Source organism: Fusarium falciforme, chromosome 2, assembly GCF_026873545.1.
Source record: "Fusarium falciforme chromosome 2, complete sequence".
In the NCBI taxonomy this organism is placed as follows: Eukaryota; Fungi; Ascomycota; class Sordariomycetes; order Hypocreales; family Nectriaceae; genus Fusarium; species Fusarium falciforme.
This window is the reverse complement of record NC_070545.1, coordinates 3,443,041-3,457,520: the sequence shown is the minus strand read 5'-3', so window position 1 is coordinate 3,457,520 and position 14,480 is coordinate 3,443,041. Positions and strand designations below refer to the sequence as shown.

At 52.6% G+C, this 14,480-nt stretch overlaps 3 protein-coding genes across 3 annotated transcripts; 2 read left to right on the top strand and 1 right to left on the bottom strand.

Moving 5' to 3' along the window:
• Positions 1-4,214: 4,214 nt before the first annotated feature.
• On the bottom strand, positions 4,215-6,089 carry NCS54_00300400 (Flavoprotein domain-containing protein; the record flags this gene model as incomplete). Its single annotated transcript, XM_053148591.1, has 1 exon — positions 4,215-6,089. One exon carries the CDS (start codon positions 6,087-6,089, stop codon positions 4,215-4,217), a length of 1,875 nt encoding a protein of 624 aa, XP_053004566.1.
• Positions 6,090-6,995: 906 nt separating this feature from the next.
• Positions 6,996-8,300, top strand: NCS54_00300300 (Ribose-phosphate diphosphokinase; the record flags this gene model as incomplete). The annotated part of the gene is made up of 7 exons (XM_053148590.1): positions 6,996-7,075; positions 7,174-7,474; positions 7,522-7,839; positions 7,887-8,022; positions 8,072-8,080; positions 8,130-8,194; positions 8,238-8,300. 7 exons carry the CDS (start codon positions 6,996-6,998, stop codon positions 8,298-8,300), a joined length of 972 nt encoding a protein of 323 aa, XP_053004565.1.
• A 673-nt stretch (positions 8,301-8,973) lies between these two features.
• Positions 8,974-14,311, top strand: NCS54_00300200 (Hypothetical protein; the record flags this gene model as incomplete). Its single annotated transcript, XM_053148589.1, has 6 exons — positions 8,974-9,051; positions 9,101-9,167; positions 9,214-9,594; positions 9,639-9,712; positions 9,755-12,205; positions 12,251-14,311. The coding sequence occupies 6 exons, from the start codon at positions 8,974-8,976 to the stop codon at positions 14,309-14,311; spliced, it is 5,112 nt and encodes a 1,703-aa protein (XP_053004564.1).
• Between the last annotated feature and the right edge of the window lie 169 nt (positions 14,312-14,480).

Here is a 14,480-nt window from a genome sequence, read left to right as displayed (position 1 = left end):
TGGTGATGGCCAAAACCTTGGAAGGGAGGGGAGATGGCTTCTTTATGTATGCATGCAGGTTGAGCGGCATGGTGTGAGGGAGCAGACTCGATGGATCATCATAACCGGCCCTCGGTTTTCACCTCTAGCCTGGGCTGTCCTGCGTCAGCGAACTGAACCAACCCATCCCCATCCAAGTACCGGGTCCCTTGAAACTGGGTGCATATCCGTACTATGGGGGAGGGATCGGTGACTGACATGACCCACGACCACACCGGGTGGTGCCATGATAAGCCAATTGCGGAGGCGAACCGGGGCCCTGGAGAGAAGGGGACTCTCAAAATCCGTCAGGGACAGAGAGGTGAGCGGCGGCGGCCATGCCCAGGTGAGAGAGAGGAGCAGAGCCGGGCCGGTCCCGACAAAGTAGCTCAAGGCCATGTACAACCTCATGTGGGGGAAAGCGGGACATGACTCGGCTGGTCGGGGATCAGCCCAAGCCTGGGAGGCGCAACCTTAGATACAGTACAGGTCGAGTCTGTTTCCGTGGGTGGTGGTGTAGGAGGGACGCTAAGGTTTGGCTGCCGCTAGAAGTGCCAAGACAGGCGAGACCAGGGTGGGTTCTCCAGGATGGATTGGATTTCTCTCCATTGAAACCAGACCAGGATCCCTGCTCTTTTACTTTGATTATGTACATACGTAGGTAGGTAGCTATGGGGTTTATTGATCTCCCACTACAGAGTAAAGCCTCGTCTGGTTGGCCGCGTTGAATTCGAGTCCATGGCCGATTGGGAATAGAGTCATTATCCTCGACCGGACCGCGATATTTTTGAGTGATCCAGCCTTGCCGGGCGGCAGCTTACTCTCCTGTTCGTCATGTCAAACAGGCCAGAACGCCACTGCAGCGATATCGATCCATCCATCACGTCTCGATGAGAGGCTGCTTGCTTGCTCTCCCATGCTTGAATGACCCTGGCATAAGCCACCTGACCAATTTTGACCGCCCTGACGTACAGCATCAGCTGTAAGGTTTGTGGAGAAGCAAAGCAAATACATGCTCATGAAACCTGAGGCTCTACAATACCTTTTTTTTTTTTTTTTTTTTTTTCAGTTTGTTACAACACCACGCAGACCGTGGAGTGAATAGCGGGCGCATCTCAAATGTCTAGTCAAACTGTTCAGTCAACGGATCGCAGATAAACCACCGATATCACAAAAGACGACGATCCCACTGGCCGTTTCTAACGGAGTGGAGCTTCAGCTCCCACTCGGTTACCTCATCTCCACGACTCCGAAGCGCGGTGCGTACGGTACTCCACCATCCCTGTCGATATCTCAATGGTGGGGAGACGGCAGGGCCTCCTTGCCAGAGATAGGCACTTTCCCCGGGCGTGGGTCGGTGGGTTGATTTTCCCTTCTGCCAGTTCGTTCGTCTGTCCTGGCATGGCAGGCCTGGGAGAAATCCACTCGCAAGATACAGATCAGATCAGAGGCTATCTTGACGCGGTGCGTGCTGCTGCTGCCTCGAGCGTCTGTCAACTGTGACGCCCACGAGTCTAATGAGGTACCCGCAATTTAGCCAGAGGGATCATCGCTTCATGAGCCCGTCTAAGAAACTACAGGCGGTCGTGCCCGTCACCACAGCATCACAACACCAGGGGCTGGCTGCAGGGGGGCTTACAGCTCCGTCTCTCCAACAGCTTGCATGGGGGGGACAAAGATGGGATCCACGGCTCCGAGCCAGTGTCAGTGGTTTTCTGCAACGGCTCCGAGTTGGTTATTCCCCTTCCACGGGCCGAGCGAAACCTTGATCCTGTTGATGCCCGAGTCAACTCACTCTCTGACGGCTCCGAGAAGTTTGGTCTCTGTCTCTCCCACGGGCTCCGGTATGGCCTCATAAATATCAGCCTTTTTGCAAGGCCCCCAGAAAGTCTCGCCATCAGAGCTCCCATCTCCAACTCATATCTTCGCATATGCCGGTGGGGAAAGTCGTCAAGGCCTCGAACCGTCTTGGGCCGTCGCTCGCGCCGAGTCTCGCCCAGTTCATGCCCGATGTGGAGGCTGGCTTGGCTACCTACCCGGTCGACAAAGCAAAGCGAAGCGCGGCTACATGTACTTGGCCACGAGGCACCAGGAGCAGGACGAGAGGAGAGAGGAGAGGAGAAATGCGGGGAAAGTCACTTCCAGTTAAGCATGGATTTAAGCGTGGAAGTGGCAAGTGGGACTCTGTCGGACAGCGACCGATTAAACAGTCATGGCCATTACGTACGTGACGATATTCCCAGCTGGAGCCCTTTTTCTCAGTAAAACACCCAGCGCGCACAACACACAATAAAACACAAGCAGCGCAAAAGTCAGGTGTCGTAACATGGCCGACATGAACCCCCTGCTTAGAAATGGGGAGACAGGGCCGAATGGCTTTCCCCTCTCCTTATCGCCCCCCTTTCCCCAATCCATCGCCCTCCGATACCGCGTTCCACTTGGAGAATTACGCCCTAGAGAGATAACAACAGGCGCAGAGAGGGAAAGCGCGCTCTCAAACCCAGGTAGCGATAGGCGCCCCCCTCACGAACGATAGGAGAATGTGGGCTTGTTACCCCAAATCTGCGCCTTCTCCAAATCGAAGCCTGGTGTCGCATTCACCTTGGCCCTCACCTAGGTAACAAACGTGAATGGCTTCTTTTCCCCCCCCCAGAAAAACGCCCAGATCTCTCTCCGCAAAAGATCTCCGTCCTTCTCCAGAAAACAAGGTAAAATCTCTCCAGTTTATTTCTCCAGACTCCAGATTCTCCTCATCAATCCTTTACCTCGGGTCTCGCGGGGCCCCACGAACAGTCTTGCCATTCCCAGGCGCCAAAACGTAATGGATACTACAAAAGTCGCGCTGTGGACGTGCCATGTTGAGGGGCCCGGGGACGACTCGGGAGGCGAGAAGACGACGGCGAGACAAATGGAGCCCTTTGCCAGCACGGGGACTGGTTGTGGATAGCCGGGGTAACGGCTGAGTTGAGGGCCCATTCTTTTTCTTTCAATTTTTTTCTCACCACGCTTTCAAAGCCATGAATCGCAGTCAATATTCAAGGTGACCGTCTCGGGTTCTCTAGAATTACCGGTCACCGGCATTTGCTCCCTGGTGAGCCAAATCGAACCAGCCCACCGCTACTCTACGCCACGCGCATGTACGGAAGCTCTCACCAGCGGCTGTGAATGGACGAGCACATCTTCTAGAAAGAGACTCAAGACCCCCCGGCAGAGGGTGACCTGCATCCGAAGGACGGAGCTAGTGTGTGAGTGGGGAAAAGGTTGATGTCACCCTTGTCGAGATAGAGTCAAGGGCCATAGTTTGACCATCCATTAGCTCGTCTATGGTCGTATCTTACCGCTGCCTACCACGTCCTGGCTTCGGCAGTGCCTGAAATAAAGTCGGCCTGTCCTTCCTATTCCTCTCGTCGACCGGCCCGGTCCTGTACCTGGACCATTCATCATATCAAACATGTTCCTCAGGCCGATCCACACCCCCGGATATCAATTCCATCTTGGCATTTTTCTGCGCCAAGCACCATGAGGATTGCTTCAGGGAACCAACCGCTGACCAACTCATGTCGGAGCCGTCAATTCCTCGTGTAATTAACCCCCCAGCTCCCATGTCTGCCGTTGCCAAGACTTTGATGCTCAACGGTAGCCAACGAGACCCAGGCCAGTCTCGTTGTCCCCGAATGCCATCAGACACGGTCGTACGGATGTGGCACGGGTCATTCAGGGTCCTTGAAGTTTGTATGAGCTGACTTGATGCGATTCTTGGCTGGGCTGGGATTTCGGTTTATGCTTCGGTACCGACTTGTTATTGATGCTCGCAGTTTACCCTAGGTAGTTCATGACATGTATGACCCAACATCAACGCCCATCAACATTGCAATACAAACAGAGCTTCGCTCATCATTCAGACTAGAGTCGTAATTCAGCTCCATGCGCAACTCCAAAGGATGTGCAAAAACAGCCACGCCGCGTAATGTCACCTTTGCTCCCCGCAATCCCACCGTCAAGATCCCACCCCTTTTCGATTTACCACGATGCCACGCGGTGATGCGTATGATTCCCATCCTGGACAGACGGTGTGCCATCGGGCTGTCACACCTCTTCCAGTTCCAAACTCCCGGGTTCCCGGGTTCTAATTCAGTCCACCTCCATTAAGCTCAGGTGCAGATATCGGTCCAGACGCCGACCAGCCCTTAGCCGCCCTAGAGATATCGCGTCTTAAGCCATTCCTCATCTCGTAGTCCCAGGTTCAGCCCGTTCTGTGTCCACCATCGTCGAACCGGGCTCTGGTCTCCGATGCTGTCCTCAAGCGCCTCTTCAATGTTGCAAGTTCGAAACTCGACCTGCTGCTTACGTCCCTCCATCCCTTGGAGTTCTCCGTGAGCAAACTTGCGCCACCATTCAAGCACCGCTAGGTGTTGATATATGGTAGGCGGCACCAGCACTTCGGCGTCGTAGACGAGCTTGTCGTCGCCTTTGAGTCGTCTCCACGTCTCCAAAACGTCCACCTGTCCCCAGCGGCTAGCCATCTTGGCAACGCTATCACCATGCGCCGCGGGGATACCCGACGCGTCCCACCACCGTAGCACATCAGCTTGCCCATATTGTGTTGCCCATAAGAGTGACCGGCCCGGTCGTAAAACGACCTTGTCGTCTTGCGCCGCGGCATCGCGCCACCATTCGAGCACAAGGAGATGCCCACTCCCGCTAGCTTGCTCCAGAGCTGACTCTGTATATCGCATCGACAGTCCGGATCGCCGCCACCACCAGTCTAGCACACGAACATGCCCGTTCTTGGAGGCGCCGTCCACGGCTTCTGCGTCATAGATATGCCGTTCTCTGAACCATCTGCTCTGTTTCCAATAGTCCAACACATCGGTACGAGGATAGTAGGCCGAGGCCTTGGTCGGCAGCGTCGTTCCGTCAAACGCCTTGAAGAGATCCGGTCTGTTGGCTTCCATATACGCCAGCACGTCGATAAGCCCAAACTTGATGACCAGTTTGATAACCAGCGCCGAGATGTCGTGGAATTCCGGCGGAGATTGCGATATCTTCTTACATATCGCTGCCGAGTTGCATGTTAGGACGGTCCACTCGAGCTCATGCTCGTAGACCTTCAAGGGGTCGGCTGGGTCCTTGGGCCGGCTTGTCCATGTCGGAGGCATCGGAAGGTTCGTGTACATGCCCAAGGCCTTTGCCAGTTCCCAATCTCCTGCGTAGTCGAGGATAATAGTCCATATCTCTGGCGGCAACTTTGACTGAACTTTCACGTCCACATCAGCCACCATGGCCATTCCTGTCGCAATCTCGACGTCTCGGCCCAGTCCTAGCAAGTCTGCTTGGTTCTTGATAATGCCTAGCACCTCGTTGAAGCCGTTCCAGTTCGGCACTCGCTTCGGATTCGGTGTTCCTTCGTAATGCCACAATATTGGGGCTACCACACGTATCCAGTTCCATTTCCGATGTATCTTGTTAAGATGCTTCTTGGTCATCGGGTTCGACCACATGTGGGTGCTCATGCCGGGCACCAATACGATATTCTTTTGCGTATCCCATCCTCGAAGCACTTCGCCGAGGAACGTATCTGTAACGCCTGCCAGCATCTTGGCGATACTGTCTGCATCTAACGGCACGCAGACCATCAGATCTGCCCATTCCACAAGTTCAAACGCTTGTTGTCGGTAAAATTCGACGTCATCCGCCCGGTCGCCCATTCCCAGCGCTAAACTCCGGTTCTGCATGACGATGATTGTTTGGGTCAGCCGCGGCACCACATCGTCGACAATGGCGCGGGCTTCGATCTGAGGGTTCTTGGAGAGTCGCACGACGAGCGCCTGCGCCCAGGACGTATCGCGGGGTCCAGTCGCGGCGACAAGCAGGCGGAGCTTGCGGTTGCGAGCCATATCGTGGAGGGACGAGGGGGGCGCGGGACTCAGCCGTGGCGAGAGCAGTCGCGGCGAAAAGGAATGATGTGCCATGCTGGATGATGACCCTGATCCCACATGGTTTGGACCATGCGCAGGGCGAGGCGGGCAAGCGGTGAGGTGACTCGGAGGAGGAGGACTTTGACGGGGCATCAAATCGCTGGTTCGAAATTAGGATCGTAGTAGTTGGCCGTCAGATATTGCAATGATGGCTTCGATGTCTGGGGGCAAATCGAGGTCGTCGGTTGAGCCTTGTTGGTTGGGCAGATGATGTTCAGGCGGCGGCGAATTGGACTACAGAAGCTGATCCATTTTTCCTTGATATCCCGGCGAGTTTCCGGTGCAAGCCGGAATGGAGGGGCAGACTGCGGAGGACAGGAATTTTACCAGAAAGCTGGTAAAAATGAATAAAAATAAAACGCGAATAATGAGAGAAGAGAATATTTGGGTGGATAATCGTAAAATATTTCGATATTGGGTCTTAAGTCGGTCAGTTGCCTTTTTCACTTCCCCGGGATCTCATCGAATAAGCCAAGATGACGTCGCCATGATTGAAAGGTCAGGTATGGCTTGAAGACGACAGAAGCAGATGCAACGCAATTGAAAGATCTAGAATCCAATCAAAAACATCATGATGACCTCTACCATTCCTGTTTTCTCCAGATTAAGTTACGGCTCTGTCCGGAAGCTAGTTAATCCCAACAGGTTGATCCGGATTTGCCAGTCCAGGTGACTGTCCAGAGGCGATGGCGATAGCGCGTTGCTCCACAACCTAAAACCCGTGATGGAAAAGTTTGATCTCTTTGTTGACATCCCTACATCCAATCCATGTTAGTCATACATATCCTCGGCTTCATCCTGCTCAAAATCCCTGCTTTTTACGGAATTCTTCTTGGGCGTTGATCACCAGCCTGAAACACATACCGGCTCCCTGTCAACCAACCCGTGCTGCCCAGCCCAAGCCAGCCATCCAGCCATCCATCCTCCTCAGCTCCCCGCGCATATTTATCGCCGCCAAAAAATCTTCAGCCCCGCTTCTTTTTCTTCCTCTCTTCGACAATGTTGGACCAAATGGCAAACGAAATCAAGCTCATCTCGGGCAGCTCCCACCCGGATCTCAGTGCCAAGGTCGCCAGTCGGTAGGTTCTTGAGATGGAAGCTCACCAATTGTCTGGCGCTGGCTCTGTCTGGCGCGGCGGTGAGCAATGGGTATGCGCAGTTGCTGATCCGGCTCCAGACTCGGCATTGAGATCGCCAACACCATGAGCCTCAACTACTCCAACCAGGAGACCAGTGTTTCCATCGGCGAGTCTGTCCGTGACGAGGACGTCTTCATTCTCCAGTCCACCGCCCCCGGAGACGTCAACAATGGCTTGATGGAGCTCCTCATCATGATTCACGCCTGTCGCACAGCTTCGGCCCGGCGGATCACCGCCGTTGTTGTCAACTTTCCCTATGCTCGGCAGGACAAGAAGGACAAGTCTCGTGCTCCCATCAGCGCAAAGCTCATCGCAAATATGCTCCAGGTCTCAGGATGCGTGCGTCGATACTGGCCCTTTTCTCTCACCTTCACTAATAGTCTTAGAATCATGTGATCACTATGGATCTTCACGCCTCTCAGATCCAGGGCTTCTTCAACGTCCCTGTGGACAACCTCTACGCAGAGCCCTCAGTCCTTCGATGGATCAGCCAGAACCTTGACGTTGAGAACTGCGTCATCGTTTCGCCTGATGCTGGTGGTGCCAAGCGCGCCACCTCCATTGCTGACCGTCTGAACACCGGTTTCGCTCTCATCCACAAGGAGCGCCCTCGCCCCAACGTTGTTGGACGCATGGTGCTCGTGGGTGACGTTCAGGACAAGGTTGCCATTCTCGTCGATGACATGGCTGACACCTGTGGAACTGTAAGTCATCTGACGATCTGGGATGCAGCATATCTAATTCGTCACAGCTTGCCAAGGCTGCCGAGACGGTGAACCAGCATGGCGCCCGTGAGGTTTATGCTATTGTTACCCATGGTATCCTTAGTGGTAATGCCATTGAGACCATCAACAAGTCATGCCTCTCTGGCCTTGTTGTGACCAACAGTGAGTGACCCAACATCTTGACTAGACAGACATATGCTAACTTTACCAGCCGTCCCTCGTAAGTAATCGGCTTGCCTCTACGGAGGCCTTTTTCTGACATTCAATAGTTGGCGATAAGATCGAGCGCTGCCCTAAGCTCAAGGTCATTGACGTTTCCGGCACCCTAGCTGAGGTACGTTACCTGGTCACTTTTACTTACGTTGCTAACAAATCAGGCCATCCGGAGAACTCACAACGGCGAATCTGTGTCGTACCTGTTCAACAACGTTCCCGTTTAAAATTTAGCGCTAGAACCAGCGCAATGCTTGGATAATGGAGTTGGTATGTTTGGTTACCTCAACAAGCCGCATGTGTACTAACATGATGAAGCGGCGTAACTAGAGCTGAGGCTTGGGCCAATTGGCGAATCTCGGTCGTTTTAGAATAAACCAGAAAGAGCCATAGAAAATGAATTAAGGATGTGTTTATTGAGTTGCATGCATGCTTGATCTGCCCATGTTTCATGGTTCAATAATGGGTCAGAATCATGATCTTGATGATGGAGACGTTAGTCTAGGGTGGCTAGTGGTAAACTTTGCAGGATGAATCATTGCTCTTTCCATCTCACTATTCTATCAACCCGAGCCTAGATAGACAAAAAGAATGGTTCTTTGAAATCATTCTTATATATCTTCCTATGTTATGGTCCTGGGCATTATTTGGCGATTGAACTCGACTTCATATATCCTTCCTGCCACATTCGGAGAACTGGCGTCACCCGCCCCACGTGAGGTGGGCGGTGAGCGATTCTGCCGCCTCATCTACAAGGGACACATCACTGCCTACGACAACAATTCAACAGCATCGCAACAAGATTAACGTCGTGCAGCGGCAGAATTCCATCTCGAGCTGCATGGACTTGCGAAAAAGCCACATGCTCCGTGTTGAGCCGAAATTTTGCCCGGGGCCAAGATGACGACGCAACTCCTAGCCACGGAGCTGGCGAATCTCATTCAGGAGAGCAAGAGGAAACACAACGACTTGCGACAAGTGAGCCGCTACAGCCAGTGTATGGTCCCAAATTCTGATGTCGTTGCAGGCCGCAGAGAAATCCCTTGAAGAGTTGAGAAATTTGAGAAACCCTTCGGAACAGACGGCTCCTGAAGGTCTGACCCTCACCATGTTAATCCGACGCCATCTAACCCTGTCCAGAGCTATCCCAAAAGGTCAACTTTGTCAACCCATTCATCATCGCGTGCGGAACCAAGAATTCCAAGTTCACCGCCATCGCCATTGTCTGTCTGCAGCGCCTCATCGTTGCTCAGGCTCTTCCTCGGTCCAAGCTGAACCAGGTGCTGGAGGCTTTGATGCAGGCCACCTCGGCTGGCTTGGATGTACAACTCAAGATCTTGCAGGCACTGCCTTCTCTGGTTCAGAACTATGCTTCGGATCTCAAGGGAAACTTGCTGGTGACGGCTCTTAACATTTGCTTCACCCTCCAGAGCAGCAAGAATGCCATCGTGAATCACACTTCAGCGGCAACGCTTCAACAACTGGTTGTATCAGTGTTTGACAAGGTTGTTGCCGAGGATAGTAAGTTTTATAAACCTTTACAAGGATTCATCTAACCAGAGTAGAAAAGGCTGGCGATGTTCCGACAGGCGACCCAGAACAATCTGAGACTCGCCCTGCAGCACTTGACGCTTATCGGGTATGTGTATAGGCCGTTTTCTGACCAGGTTCTGACCAACAGATCTTTAATGATCTATGCCTCATGACAGAAAATCAACGCCCGGAATTCATCCGTGTCTCAGGACTTCCGCAGACATTCGGTCTGGAGCTCATCGAGTCCGTCATTACGAATCATGCAACCGTTTTCAGCAACCACCCCGAGCAGGCTCAGATCTTGCGGGTCAGGGTCATGCCTCTTATCATGAGTGCTCTGAAGGGGAAGCCAAACTTTGCAACCACTGTACGACTCGTTCGTATTCTCTACACGATGCTCCGCAGACACATCAGTATCCTGCCATCGGAATGTGGCGAGTCGTTGATGATTCTGACCCAGCTTCTCGACCAAGATGATTCTATCTGGAAGAGGGCCTTGTGCATGGAGGTCTTTCGAGGAATCTTTGCCGAGCATGCCCTCCTTCGACGCATATTTGCCATGTTTGACGCCAAAGAAGGAGAAAAAGATGTGCTCAAGCCTCTGATAGCTACGTTCGTACGACTGAGTACCGAGAAGCCTGCGGTTATTGGTCTTGGACACCAATCGACACTACCGGTCGCCAATTTAAACCCGAATTCCTCATCCGATCAAGCCATCATCGAAGCAAGTGGCATGCTTATGGCTGGTCCTGTTGGATCCGAGACTACAACCACTGGTATCAGCACGCAGTGGAGCTCTGTTCGCGTTCCATGCATTGACCAGCTCGACAAGACAGAGGCTCCGGCTATCCCAGAGTCATACATCTACAGCTTGGTTCTGGCTTGTATCTCATCTGTCTCTGACGGGCTTGCAAAGTTTATCCTTCCTCTCACAGTCCCTAGTGACACTCGGGGTCGGAAGAAGACCTCAAAGCAGGAGACCGGCCGTGATTCTCCTGCGCCAGAGGACAATTCGGCAAAGGGGAGGTTAGAGAGGTCAGCGTCTTTCAAGAGAAACCCAGTCCCTCTGAACCCCCTATCCTTGGAAGAGCATCCCCTGTTTTCCGAGGTCAAGATCTGTGCCACCATCGTCGAAGAGTGCTGGCCTGCAATTCTTGCCACTTGCTCCACCTTCCTGTATGCTGCGCTCGACTCTGAGTACTATCATGGCCTAGTACGCGCCTTTCAGCGCTTTGCTCACGTCGCTGGCCTCCTACAACTGCCTACTCCTCGAGATGCTTTCCTTACCACTCTGGGGAAAGCCGCCGTGCCACCCAACGTTCTTACAGCTTGCGTCAATGCCGGCCAAGCTCGCCCCCAGACCCCAAGCACGCCTACGGATACATCGAGTCTCTTTAGCAATGCTCGAGGGCTGTTGAGCGTTGATAGCCTAACCCCTGCTACACCCACTTCCGAGAAGCGGCAAGCATCTTTCGACGCGTCTGTGGCGTCGCTTAACACTCGAAACTTGCTGTGTCTACGGGCACTCCTAAACCTGGGTATTGCACTAGGCCCAACACTGGGAGGGGCATGGAGCATAATCCTTGAGACGCTTCAGCAAGCTGACTTTGTCCTATTCGTGAGCGGAAAGACTCCAGGCAGAACTCCGACTATGAGTCGGGGACCCGATCAAGGAGGCGACAGCGAGGCTGCTACCCTCATGGCCAACTTTGGATCCGAGGTTCGTGCTGTCGAGACGGCTGCGTCAAGACTGATTGAGAGTACTATTGACTTTCCTAATGACTCGTTCCTGGAGGTGGTAGCAGCCATCTGCAATCTATTGATGCAGAGGCCTGTTGAACCATCTGAAGCCAAGCAGCCCCAAGCTGATGGACAGCTCAAGACCCCGACTACACAGCCTCGGCGATTTTCAGGGCAGTTGAGCTCTGGTTCGACGCAAGAGGACCAATTTGCACTTGCTAAGCTTGGAGAAATTGCCACCATCAACATTGAAAGACTGCTGGAATACAGTCCAGAAGAGTCAGGCTGGGATGTCTTGACTGAGGAGCTCATCAAGACACTAACCTCTGTCACCACAAATTCGTCTGTTCGGACCAGAGCAGCAGATATACTTGTGAAGCTGGTTCTGGAGGCTGCTAGTGTCACGTCCTCGTTCCCCGAAGAGATCCGCGGTGACATCCAACTCCGATTTTTCGAGGCTCTACGGAAATCACTGGCACCCCTGCTCAAAGGAGACCGAGAGGTTTCTGTTGCCAGCCACTCGACTGATATCGACATACACAAGATCATCCTTGAAGGCCTCAAAAGCATCATTGAAGGTTCTGGAGAGAGTCTCGTCAAGGGATGGGACATTGCCTTCGAAATCATTGGCACTATCTTTTTATCAAAGGAGTTTGATCCTGCCGACCGTCGTGGCTCGCTCGCCAACCCGATTCTCCTTGATACCCGATCAGCAAAGCTCATTCGATCTTCTTTCAACTCGCTTCAACTCATTTGCTCCGACTTTTTGGCGTCGTTGCCAAACTCTTGCTTCTTGATCTTGGTTGATACCCTTTACAAATTCTGCTCCCAGGACGATGACCTCAACATTGCCTTGACTGTAAGTTTGCGCCGTTGTTTTTTCAACTAAACTAACACTGTACAGACGGTTACATTCTTCTGGGTCCTGTCAGATTTCCTTTCGGCAAAGAACGAGTCCCTCGACATTACAGCGGAGATGATGCAAGGAACCGAGGTTTCTGATCTCGAGAGGATGGCTGCCGATCACGACCACAAGAACTCTGATGCAGCATTGTGGATGCTTCTCCTACTTCGCCTGACAACAGTCACTACCGACGATAGACTCGAGCTGCGCAACAGTGCAATTCAGACCTTACTCCGAATATTCGACGCTTATGGGGATCGACTCAGCCCTGAGTCGTGGTCAATCTGCGTCAAGTCGGTCATTTTCAAGCTTTTTTCCTCAATCGAGCAAGAAATATCTGCCTCGCAATCAGATGAAGCGGATGAGAGTGACCGGACCGAATGGACAGAGACGGCGGTTGTGGTTCTTAACGGTATCTCGAGTCTTTTGGCCAATTACCTCGACATTCTTACCGTCCATCCTTCATTTGATCACCTCTGGCGAGAACTTCTCACCCATTTCACGACACTCCTCGACTTTCAAGTCTTGGATATTAATACTGCAACCTTCAAGGCGTTGGCCCACGTCTTGTCCCAGACAAGCCATGACGGCAAGCCAGTGTTCAACAAGACTACCGTCGACTTTGCGTGGGATCTGTGGGCAAGAGGAGTTCCGACCTCAAAGCCTGCCAAGGGCAAGACTGAGGATAACCAGAACTGCCTTATTGCCTACGTTTCCGCTTTGACGGAGATTTACCGACTGATCCAAGGTGATCTCACTGTGGACAGAGTTGCAAGAATACTGAGTCTGCTGAGAGCAACATTGGATGAGGCTTCTGTTGGTAGTTACGTCCAGGATATCGAGTATGTAACACCTTTACAGGCACATATTGTCGAAGCGATTCAGACGATCCGGACAGACATTGATGGAGTCCCATCTGCCATGATCGCTCAGGTTGCAGACTTTGTTGTCTTGCCATTCCAAGCCACTTCGTCTAAGCCAGGGTCCAAACGCACTTACATTGCGCTCTCAAAGGCGAGCATGAAGACGCTGGAGAACCTCATTCTCAATCACTCCGCAGATCCCGACATCTACCGTAGTGGTGCGTTCTATGAGGCTCTGAAGGCTTTGTGCAGACCGATTGCACTCAAGTATGGCTTCTCGACCATCACCAAATCTACTCAGCCATGGAGACTGGCCACCTCTACAGCCCTTGTCATTCTGGAGGCCACTCTATCCCAGATAATAACCCTTGACATCAAGCGGGGAGTGGTGCAAGACATTTGGACCACGATCGTCGCTGTCGCTGATGGAATCTTGAGCGCAGATTGCAAGAGTGCTGCCTCTGGAACCGACTTTGGAGCAGATGAGGCGTTCGACATTGCTTCTTTCCACAAGCTTAGAGAACTCATCATTCCAGCACTTGGTGCTGAAGCTGTTTCTGAAAGGGCTCGCAAGTCTTATGCTGAGAGTCTCTTCAGAACATCCATTATCCATGCTCCTTCGCCAGCCGAGGAGTCAATCGTCAATGGTAGTCATGAGAAGGGTCTGGCAGCGCTGTATACTCCACGTGCAGGTCGAACAGTATCGATCCCACCGACAAAACGCACAAGCATGGCGTATGTTGCCTGTGACGAGCTGTTTGCATTGATATCCGTCAAGGAAGAGCCGGCAATCGTCATTCAGCCGCCGACACCAAAGTCCCCAGACGCGAAACACCAGCGGTTTGCCGAGTCACCAGTTAAGCTACATGTGCGGATCGCCAGTACAGCCGCTCCATTCCTCATCCTGCGCTGTGCGTTGACACTCAGAGCGTACATTGCCGACCAACCCCTCCGAGGAAAGATGCCTCAGCCGTTAAGCCAGCGAAAGGAGCTGTTGTGGATTCTCAGGAAGCTGGTGGACATGAAGAGCGAGAGTGGAGCTATCCCTGAGCTGAGCGGCGTGGAGAGTGAAGGAAGAAAGCATCTTTTGAGGTTATATCCTCTGATTGTGCGAGCATCAGGTGTAGTTGGAGATGAGAAGGTAGGGAGGTTGTTGAGAGAAGCGCTGGAGGTTGTTGGGGATGAGCTTGGTGTTTAGACAAAGCGAGGATAATGTGAAGACATAGAAGGCATTGGAAGCAATTGATCTAGTAATATTTCAATTATCATCTCGGAATTATTCGAATTGTTCGCATTCTTCGGACTATGCTTCAGCGATAGAGCTGCTAGGGTAGGCATTTGTTGGAGGGGCAGACCCCACCAATAAC